The 11,619-nt window shown below is 40.9% G+C and overlaps 1 protein-coding gene across 7 annotated transcripts in view; it reads left to right on the forward strand.

Moving 5' to 3' along the window:
• LOC110501275 (collagen alpha-3(VI) chain) overlaps window positions 1-11,243 on the forward strand; it is a 95,813-nt gene extending 84,570 nt beyond the window's left edge. For 4 of the 7 annotated variants that reach the window (XM_021578698.2, XM_021578699.2, XM_021578703.2 and 1 more), the window contains 8 exons: window positions 1,566-1,621; window positions 1,751-2,011; window positions 2,441-2,524; window positions 4,823-5,008; window positions 5,430-5,480; window positions 8,835-9,020; window positions 9,870-9,986; window positions 10,314-11,243. In XM_021578698.2, the coding sequence (XP_021434373.2) occupies window positions 1,566-1,621; window positions 1,751-2,011; window positions 2,441-2,524; window positions 4,823-5,008; window positions 5,430-5,480; window positions 8,835-9,020; window positions 9,870-9,986; window positions 10,314-10,354 (982 nt within the window). In that variant the 3' untranslated portion in view covers window positions 10,355-11,243. The remainder of the gene's footprint in view (window positions 1-1,565; window positions 1,622-1,750; window positions 2,012-2,440; window positions 2,525-4,822; window positions 5,009-5,429; window positions 5,481-8,834; window positions 9,021-9,869; window positions 9,987-10,313) is intronic. The other 3 variants (XM_021578700.2, XM_021578701.2, XM_021578702.2) reach the window with 3 other exon arrangements.
• The last annotated feature ends 376 nt before the right edge of the window (window positions 11,244-11,619 follow it).

Here is an 11,619-nt window from a genome sequence, read left to right on the forward strand (position 1 = left end):
ATAACAAAGAGTTGACACTGGTAGTGGAGTGGTCATACCCTCTTAATCAGGGAACAGAACTTAGAAGTAAATACAAATAGAAGATTAATTCCATTGCAGTAGTGCCATCATAGGTTTGGGCAACACGATTCACCATGAAGTTAAACACAGACATTTAAGAATTAACAAAGTCAAACACAGACTGCACATTTCACCCACTTGACACTTGAAAGTAGCCCAACAAACTGGATGAAGCCCTGATCATCCACATACTTAATGATAACTAACTGTGAGTGACAGGTGATGTCTGTGGTCTCATCCATTTGCCACTTTCAATAGTTGATTATTGGGAAGATTTCAAATCATTCTGAATTGATTTTGAAAATCCAGAGAAGACTGTAGAAACGTCTGTATGTTCACCAAGTAAAGCACTGTAATGTGAAATTATCTTTGCAAGCTCCTTATCGTTGCCCTTGTTAGCGGAACTTTCCCTCTTATTGTGCCCCCTTGCTTCATCCCGTAACGAGCCATTGTTTACAATGGCCAACTCTTACATGCCCCAAAATGCTGTATCCCTGTTTCTTCTTACCTTCTTGTTGTGTTGCGCAGTTTGAAGATGCAAACCTTCATCCATTACATGATCGATGCAGGTTTATTCCAGAAGCTTGAAACGGATCTGGGCACGAAAGGGGTTCTTCAATAAGAAATCCACTTCATTTTCATTAGCGTTAGCTAGCCATTCTGGCAGAGAAAACGACACTCTGGTAGCTAGCTAGCTAACTACCTGCTTGCTACTAAAGTTTTAAAAAAATAGTTTTAAAACCAAGAAAACAATATATAATCTACCTCCTCCATCTCCTAATTTGAATTGAATAATATCCCCCCCAAAATCAACTCTCAATCTCAATCTGTCCAACAATGTCACCAACTCACCAAGCTTCTAAACCACACATACATAGTACTAAGTTCACTCTCTGATGGACAACATGTCAGTTCATACTGCAAAGGCTTTGATTGGTTGGAGGACGTCGTCTGGAAGTCGTCCTAATTACCATAGGTCTGTGGAAGGGGGTGAGCAGCATGAGCAATATATGTTTTGTATTGAAGTCAATGTAGCCAGAAGAGGATGGAAAATAGCTGTCCTCCGGGTACAACATGGTGCTACCCTAGAGGGTGCTGTTGAGACTACTCAAATCAAAGCAAATCAAATGTATTTGTATAGCCCTTCGTACATCAGCTGATATCTCAAAGTGCTGTACAGAAACCCAGCCTAAAACCCCAAACAGCAAGCAATGCATGTGTAGAAGCACGGTGGCTAGGAAAAACTCCCTAGAAAAGCCAAAAACCTAGGAAGAAACCTAGAGAGGACTACTGTAGACATTAATTTCAAAACAGTGTCTTTTAATCAGGTATTTGGCAACATATATTTTGTATAGTTTTATCTTAAAAGGATAACTTTTTAAGGTTTCATTATATTACATTTTTTAGAAATTCACTGAGTAGCATGGTCCTCCCCTTGCTCCTTTGAGGAGCCTCCACTGGTAGAATGTTATATATTCTGTGTCAATTATCCACTCTATGTGTAGGAAACATCAAAAACACCACGAAAATCACCAGGCAGTCCATCCAAGAAAGCACAAAGGTAAGTCACCTGTGGTGGTTCAAAGACTAATCAATTGTCAATGTGTCTTTTGTTTATTGACTGTGATTTTATTGTCTGCTTGTGTGTAATTTTTGCGTGTGTGTTAATACCACCCGGTTTGACCACTAGACCAAGAGGAGTTGCACGTAGCCAACACCACTTCCAGTGGCCTGACCCTGCGCTGGGCCAGCCCGGACCCCAAGCTCATAGCCTACTTCGAGGTGGTGGTGACGCGCCTGCGCGACCACACACTGGTGCTGAGGAGGAATGTGACAGGCACGGAGCTCACTGTAGGCGGCCTGGAGAGCGCCCAGACCTACCACGCCGTGGTGACCACACGCACCGCCCAGGGCCACGTTGCGGCCACACACAAAGGCATTATTACCACCAGTAAGTCCATGAACACACCACAGGGATTGTCTGGTGTGCTTAGGTTACCTGTTTTACTCTGCAATGGTGATGTCAACCTGAAATCCATAGTCAATGATCACAGTTTCGCCAGAGCGATTGATTGTTATGTGTATACTGTACAGTAGGCCTTTATTATTCTGAAAAATAAGATTTCAAAATGATTGTTATTATGATAATTAAATGACTATTGGTTTATTGTTGTGGGACATCCAAGCAATGATTAAAGGGGCTTTTCCTGTTTCGTCAATATCTTTTTGGCGTTCATATATTTCATTGGAATTTGTACCTTTTTGTAATGTAGGACAAAACAAAACAAGTCACCTGTTGGCAGACAAAGCCACACAACATCCATAAATATTGTTTTAAATGAATCCACTGACCATTATTATGTAATGTCTGATTGGACAGAAGCAGCAGCAGAGCATAATATCGCTGCTCCCATGGAGGTGACTGGTATCATAGCCACTACACCACTGGACAAACCAGAGATTGGTGAGTGACACTTGTCATGTGTGTGTGTGTATTTGTGTGTGTGCGAGCGAGCGAGAAAGATGGTTGGCGTAATTTAAACCAGGATTTCTTTAAACAGTTAGCTGATTTATTAGGCGTTGAGGATAATTGATTTGTCCCATGGGAACTTGCAATTCAAACTCTAAAAGAGCCAGCCTCTAATTTTGAGAAGCTTTCCACTTTGTTTCTATCTAATGGTCTCTAATGAGAATTCATTGTGTTTGGATTTTCATTGGCAGCATTGTTGTTACTACAATTAATCCAACAGTATGGAGCAGCATCACTCTTCAAAGCACATTAAGCTTTATCACACATGATGCTCCATTATTTTCAAGTTAAAAGCCCACTCATATATGATTAGTTTAAAATATGAAATATGTCTGTAAATATCACAGAGTGGGCCTTAAAGAAAATAACAAATGGGCTTTTAATATACACGGAATGTACAAAACATTAGGAACACATTCCTAATATTGAGTTGCACCCCCTTTTGCCTTCCGAACAGCCTCCATTCATCGGGGCATGGACTCTACAAGGTGTCGAAAGCGTTCCACAGGGATGCTGGCCCATGTTGATTCCAATGTTTTCCACAGTTATGCCAAGTTGGTTGGATGTCCTTTGGGTAGTGGACCATTCTCGATACACATGGAAAACTGTTGAGCATGAAAAACCTAGGAGCGTTGTAGTTCTTGACAGGTGACATCGATAAGGGATCATAGATTTCACCTGGTCAGTCTATATCATGGAAAGAGCAGGTGTTCCTAATATTTTGTATACTCAGTGTGGAGCCAAGAAGTCCAGAGGAGAATATTACTTAATAAACAACAGAACTGTTCACTGACAGACAATATCTTCAGTATTATTTTAGTGCCTGTAGCTTTTACTGTGAGAGACTGAAAACGGTCTTAAAATAAGTAGGTTGCAGGACCATCAGAGCTGTAAACTTGCAATATCTGCAGTCTATTTTTCAGTGCAAAACCTACAAAGTCTAACATGTCTTGTGGAAAATAACTTCATTGATGAAGATTTATTGCTCACATGTTGAGCCTTGGTGTGAGGCCACTGCAAGCGCTCCCTTATGGTATAAATATAAGGTAGTAATAGCTAAGAGGCGAGGAGGTCATCTACAATAGTTGTCATAGTGACTGCTGATGTTTTATTTATAGACATACTGTATATATTAATGATCTATGTACATGTCATATGATATATACTGTATATATTATATAAATACACTACCATTCAAAAGTTTGGGGTCACTTAGAAATGACCTTGTTTTTGAAAGAAAAGAAATTGTCCATTAAAATAACATCAAACTGATCGGAAATACAGTGTAGACATTGTCAATGTTGTAAATGACTATTGTAGCTGGAAACTGATGATTATTTGTATAATATCTACATTGGGGTACATGGAGCCCATTATCAGCAACCATCACTCCTGTGTTCCAATGGCACGTTATGTTAGCCAATCCAAGTTTATAATTTTAAAAGGCTAATTTATCATTAGAAAACCCTTTTGCAATTATGTTAGCACAGCTGAAAACTGTTGTGCTGATTGTCAATAGGAACATGCTATACTAGTACTAAGTAATGTGCAAAGCAGAAAGGACTTTATCGTAGCGTGGTTTTGACAGGTTCGCTTGAGTCCAAGACTGTGGATCAATTCATGTACTTTCTCAGCATTACCCGAGAGGTACTTGTGGAGTTGGCTCAACAGGATTAGGTACAGATGGTGGTTTCGCAGCATATCACGGAGATCACACAGCCACAGACCTAATAAATGACTAAAATCTACTAACATTAACATGTATTAACTCTGATAGCAACATCGTTAATGGAAGAGCAGTTTATTGATTATGGCTATTATTCTTTCATCTCAACAATTCACCAATAGAAACCTATGCTACTGTACAACTTCTACCTTTTCCACTCGACTCACAATGAACAATTTACTGTTCAAAACTACTCACAATATTAATTGCAGATGTTCAACCACTGTAATGTGCAATAGTCCCACTAATTGATTTTCACGAGTTTCATTTACCAGCAATGAGATACATTTAATTTCCTAACAAATGTTCTGCTTTCACTTTTCAAACACTTCTAGCCATTAACAATTTCATTACTTATGAATTACTTACTGTTTAGTGATGGCTGACAACTGGCTCACAGTAACTCAAATATGCTTTTAGATGGGTGATGTTCATCATAACCATACTAATACCTCTCTCCTCTCTCTTACCCCTCTTGTGACTGGTCTTGTTTTTGCATGTTCTAGCTAACGAGCTCACAGACCCATGCTCTCTTGACTTTGACCCTGGATTGGCGTGCAAAAACCATCAGGCTAAGTGGTTCTTTGACAGAAAGAATGGGATCTGTACCCAGTTCTGGTATGGTGGTTGTGAAGGCAATGGCAATAGGTTCGAGACTGAAGCCCAGTGCTTGAAACGCTGCATGAGGTCAGGTGAGTGGTCCTTGTTGCCAGGTTTTCTGAAAGCTTGTAGAGGCTCTTTGCACCTGACTGGTCTAATTTGACAAACTAACTAAGTAGCCAATTGTTGATTGTCTTTTGCCTAATAACAGCTGTTTTAAGCAGTCCTGATAGCTCATGTCATGCTTTTGAAAGCAAATGCATATTATGTTACCTGGTTAGCTAGCTGATAAGCTAACCATGGTACTTTTGTATATTGTTACTTGAGTGTTATTTCATGTGACATACACCAGTCACCTATCATGACTGTACACAACATCTATTATATCATGCTATCACACTGTAAAAACAGCTCCATGACATATAGTTCAATTAAAGTGTTATGGGTTGTTGTAGATCAGTTGGTAAAAGGTTGACTTCAGAAACTCTTTTTTTTCTTATTCTACATCACCAGAACCTCAGCAACAAGTGGAACAGCTTCAGACTGAGATCCTTTCAGCTCCCGGTAAGTAAAGCCATTAATATACACTGAAAAAAATATATAGAAATGCAACAATTCCATAGATTTGACTGAGTTAGAGTTCAAATATGGAAATCAGTCAATTTAAAAAAAAAATGAATTAGGCCCTAATCTATGGATTTCACATGACTGGGAATACAGATATGCTTCTGTTGGTCACAGATACCTTAAAAAAAACAGGTAGGGGAGTGGATCAGAAAACCATGCAGCACACAACACATCTTCTTCGCATAGAGTTGATCAAGCTGTTGAGTGTGGTCTGTGGAATGTTGTCCCACTCCTATTAAATGGATGTGCGAACTGGATATTGGCGGGAACTGGAACACACTGTCATAAACGTGGATCCAGAGCATCCCACACATGCTCAATGGGTGACATGTCTGGTGAGTATGCAGGCCATGGAAGAACTGGGAGATTTTCAGCTTCCAGGAATTGTGTACAGATCCTTACGACATGGGGCTGTGCATTATCATGCTGAAACATAAGGTGATGGCAGTGGATGAATGGTACGACAATGGTTCTCAGGATCTCGTCACGGTATCTCTGTGCATTCAAATTGCAATTGAAAAAATGCAATTGTGTTCATTGTCCGTAGCTTATGACTGCCAATACCATAATGCCAACACCACCATGGGGCACAAATCACTCGCCCACATCACTCGCCCACATCACTCGCCCACATCTGCCATCTGCTCGGTACAGTTGAAACCGGGATTCATCTGTGAAGAGCACACTTCTCCAGCATAGCCATCGAAGATGAGCATATGCCCACTGAAGATGGTTACAACGCCGAACTGCAGTCAGGTCAAGACCCTAGTGAGGACTATGAGCATGCAGATGATGGTTTCTGACAGTTTGTGCAGAAATTCTTTGGCTGTGCAAAGCCACAGTTTCATCAGCTGTCCAGGTGGCTGGTCTCAAACATTCTACAGGTGAAAAAGCTGGATGTGGAGGTCCTGGACTGGCGTGGTTACACATGGTCTGCGGTTGTGAGGCCAGTTGGACGTACTGCCAAATTCTCTTTAAATGATGTTGGAGGTGGCTTATAGTAGAGAAATTAAAAATACATTACCTGGCAACAGTTCTGGTGGACATTTTTGAGCTGCCAATGTTCACGCTCAACAGTTTCCCATCTGCTATCAAGAATGGTCCTCCACCCAAAGGACACCCAGCTAATGGCAGGCCAGTAGTCAAAGAGGGTCATTGAAGAAAGAGGAAAAAATAGGCTGAAAAAGCAACAGACTGGCTACAGTTAGTCAACTGACAGTCCAGTACAACATTGGTGCCCAAAGACCCATAAAATAATATCTTTACACAAAAGCGGTATGGCAGCCCACGACCTTACATAGTTCCACTTTTTTCAGCAAAAAACAAGGAATTGCAGTTGCAGTGGATCGAAAACACTGGACATGGAGGTGTGTAAAAACATTGCCTGGTCTGATGAATCCCGGTTCCTGCTGTTTCATGCTGATGGGAGGACTAGGCTATGGAGAAAACCACATGAGTACATGCATCCATCATTCCGCATGTCAACATTGCAGGCTGGTGGTGTGAGGGTGTTGGGTATGTTTCCATGGCACACATTGGGCCCCTTGATAAAAGTGGAGCAACGTTTGAATGCCATAGGATATCTGAACATCACTGCCAGGTGCATCCTTTCACGGCAGCAGTGTATCCATCTACAAATATATTTTTTTTCAGCAGGATAATGCCCCATTCCACAACGCTAGGATTGTCCAGGAATGGTTCCACGAAAATGACAGTGACTTCAGATTACTGCAGTGGCCTTCCCAGTCACCAGATCTCAATCCAATTGAGCATCTGTGGAATGAGATGGAACGAGCTATTCGGAGTAGAGATCCACAACTAGCCAACTTGACACAACTGTTGGAAGAATTGGAGTCAACATGGGCCAGCATCCCTTTGGAATGCTTTTGACACCTTGTAGAGTCCATGCCCCGATGAATTGAGGCTGTTCTGAGGCCAAAAGTGGGTACAACTCAATATTCCTATTGTGTTGTACATATGCCATTTAGTAGATACTTTTATCAAATGCAACTTAGTCGTTAGTGCATACAATTTACACATGGGTAGTCCCAGGAATCGAACCCACTGCCCTGGCATTACAAGCACCAGGCTCTACCAACTGAGCTACAAAGGACCACTATTCTCAGACTATGGTGGAAAAAACATGCCTCACATTTAGTTGTGGTCTCTCATCTTAATACATTACAGCCTGATCCATTCCAACTACCTCTGTAGAACATATGACCGGCTTTGATCGCTGTTGAGTGCGTCATCCAAATGCTTTGCGGTTCAGCTGACATAAACATGAAAGCATTTCCTCCTAACCAACATGTCTAGGTTTCAGGCAGACAACTCTGACTCTCAACTGAAACATGATTTAAATTCAGTCCTTTTGCCCAGATCCGTTGAAAACAGTGATATATAATCTCTACTGTAGCAGGTTATATACATTGCGTAACACAATTTCCTCGGTCTGTGTTCACTTTGGAAACAAAGATTCCCTTTGTGTCTGGCTATAAACCCTCCATTGCCTCTGAATGAAGTATGGAATGAGTGAAAAGCCAAGCATGGAGAAAGGGAAAGTTATACTTTAGTCTTCCCTGAGACTGGGCCAAGTCATAAGCGTGGAGCAAATTAATGAAGAGGGCTATTCTTTGCATGGTTCATTGTGTTTTGGACTAGAGAACTTTGCAAAAATGAGCCTGATTAAGTGGTTCATTGTCAGACTTAGTTTTCCTAGGTCTTGGCCTAAATGGGCAGCAGAGAGTTCTTATTATGATCTGTGGTACTGTAAACTATATTCGAGATCTTGAGTTTGAAGAAGGAATGGCTTGTGGTGGCTTTCTCTCAAGTTGTATGTCATATTCACCTCTATTATGTTGCAATTAATATCCATTGGATCAACTATTGGATCATACAGGCATCCCCAAAAACACGTGGACAAATATTCAACATAAACAGATGTCATGTCAATGGATAACAGATGTCCCTGTTTTGTGTTATCCTGAAATGAATTCCAACATGTCTCCACAAACAAAAACTGACAACATGTTTATTGACGTTGGATGTCATTCGATGTTCATTCCCACTGCATGAAGCATGTTCTGTACACACTACACCTGCAAAAACATGTCCTTAGCTACACCATTGTATTATATCCTAACAGTGTACCTTTTCAGAGCAGAGTGTTCTGCGGTGTCCTTGCTTTCCTATGTGCACAATGCATAGGCTTTGGCTAAACGGCTTAACCCTGGTTTTCGAACCATGTCGGACACATATTCATTGGCCTGCCTATTCTCGCCTCCCTCACAGCGGCCTTGACAGGAGTGGAAATCTGTCAGCTCCCCAAAGAGGAAGGCGCATGCGCAAAGTTTGTTCTCAAGTGGCACTACGATGCACTCGGCAAGAGCTGCACACGCTTCTGGTACGGAGGCTGTGGCGGCAACCAGAATCGCTTCGAAACTCAAGAGGAGTGTGAGAAGACCTGTGGAAAAGCAGGTGGGTCTAGCTAGTCATCATATCTGTGTGTGTCTTTGTCTGTCTCTGCTATTGCCTGTCCATCTATTTTTCCATTCATTCATCTAGTCTGTCTATTTGTACAATAATTATATTTAGTTGCTGGTGTCTGTCGAACTGTCGATATGTCCATCTATTTAGTCATTGGTCTGTATACACTGAGTATACAAAACATTAAGAACTTGTTAAATCCACTTCAATCAGTATAGATGAAGGGAAGGAGACAGGTTAAAGAAGGATTTTTAAGCCTTGAAACAAGTGAGACATGGATTGTGTGTGTGTGCCATTCAGAGGGTGAATGGGCAAGACAAAAGATTTAAGTGCCGTTGAACCGGGTGTGGTAGTAGGTGCCAGGTGCAACTGTTTGTGTCAAGAACTGCAACGCTGCTGGGTTTTTCACACTCAACAGTTTCACGTGTGTATCAAGACTGGTCCACCACCCAAAATGCAACACCATTTTAGGAAAGTGTTCATAATGTTTCGTATACTCTGTGTATTTATCTAGTAATATAACCGTCGGCTGTCAACTCACCTCCTTGTAGTTAGATATACACTATATATAAAAAAGTATGTGGACACCACTTCAAATTAGTAGATTTGGCTATTTCAGCCATACCCGTTGCTGACAGGTGTATAAAATCGAGCACATAGCCATGTAATCTCCCTAGACAAACATTGGCAGTAGAATAGCCTTGCTGAAAACCTGTTCCATGTTCCATCTGTCAATCCACCTAAAACTCATTTCTCAGGGACAGACATGCTATTGCAAATATTCTGTATGTGTAAATAAATGCTCAGTGGAGTTTTCCTTCAATCTTGTCCTGAGGGCAGCTCTGCCTCGAGGGCAAAAGGCATGGGATTGGTTGGATGAAAGCCGCGCAAACCCCGAGCGGCACTCACAGCGACGAGTGAGAATGAAAGGAAAGAGAAGAAAAGGCTCGCTAGGTGGTAGGTTGGTGGTAGAATGGGGGCGTAACAAAGGTTTCTATATGCAAAGTTGCTCTTTCGAATCTTACCACAACCCCTAACCTTTACCCATAACATTTATTTTATAAACTTAACCCAACACCTAACCCTAACCTTAGCCAATTGGGATCACGTTCCTAAACTTAACCAGTTACATTTCATGACTAACGTTAACCAATCACATTTGATTCTGCCCTCGAGGTAGACCTGCCCTCAGAACAAGATCAAATAAGGGAAACTCCAAAATGCAGGGAGAATTGGTGTTGTTTTAAAATCATGTTTGTGTTCTTTCCTGCTTTTCACCGACAGCACCTGTCAACCAAGGAGTCATTGCCGCAATACGAACATAGGAGGACATTGATTCATTGTCAACGTATTCCTCTTCTGAGATTCGGAAGAAAACCAATTCAAATGGCCAAAGAAAAGCTATACCAAAGGAAAGGTGGCTGCACTGGATTCCATGAACAGGATTTGATCAAAAACAATCTTGAAGTCTTTTTCACAAAATGAAAGCAACACAATTTGCTGCATGATTTTTCCTACTGGTGCTACATAGTGTTTTTTAGTTCTCTGAAGGAGTTGCAGAGTACATCCAGTGTTTGTAATGTAAAAAATTCTGCAACAGTTACACCATATGTTTATTAACATAAAATAATAAACTCATGAGAATAAGGTTTTATAATTAAAATGTATGTGTATGACCATCTTGGGACAGAGATCATCAATAAATCGTTATTTACACACACACACACACACACACACACACACACACACACACACACACACACACACACACACACACACACACAGGTCCACAATGACTTTGAAAGGGTCATCATAGGTTTATTTTACTTCACTATAGAAGTAAGTAAGCATTTCACTGTTAATCTACACATGTTGTTTACAAAGCATGTGATGAATAACATTTGATTTGATATATCCCCCAATTTACTTTCCCTCACCATGCCAAATACTCTCCTAGTTGCAGAGTTCACGCTGATGCTAACACAAGTCCTACCTGGCAGTGTGTATATAATGAGTTAAACCAATTTCTCAGCGTCAAAAGGAATTCATCATGTAACGTCAATGCACTTCTGGAACCACTGCCTCAAACACATGTTCCAGTTTTTGAATATGGAATGTACTTGTCAAGCTGTTTTTTGTTTTGTTTTACTAAACTTTGTGTTTCATCTGGGAACGGGGGAAATAAAAATGAATTAGACTTTCTAATAAACTCGAGCATTGAATTTCTTCTTTTTGATCTCTTGAATCACCAACTATGCAACACGCTGTGTATCTAACATCAAAACATAGAATCAAAGAGCAAAAGACTGGAGAAAATGCAGAGGGAAGGAATTAAACCAATGAAACTCTATTTGTGAACATGGGAATGAAATGGACAGGACTGTGTAAAAGAGGAAATTCTGGGCTGTAAGGCTGAAGGAAATCTGGTACATGACTCAGTTTGAGAGCAAAGCCCTTGTAAAGTACTGACTGTTCCTTCGGGGCCTGTGAAATGTCAGAGTGACCAAGAAAGAGACAAAGGCCAAAAGTGAAAAAGGAAGATCTTAAGCCCCAACAAATTCTAGCATATTGCATGATTTGGATTTGTAAC

Source organism: Oncorhynchus mykiss, chromosome 22, assembly GCF_013265735.2.
Source record: "Oncorhynchus mykiss isolate Arlee chromosome 22, USDA_OmykA_1.1, whole genome shotgun sequence".
NCBI classification, from domain to species: Eukaryota; Metazoa; Chordata; class Actinopteri; order Salmoniformes; family Salmonidae; genus Oncorhynchus; species Oncorhynchus mykiss.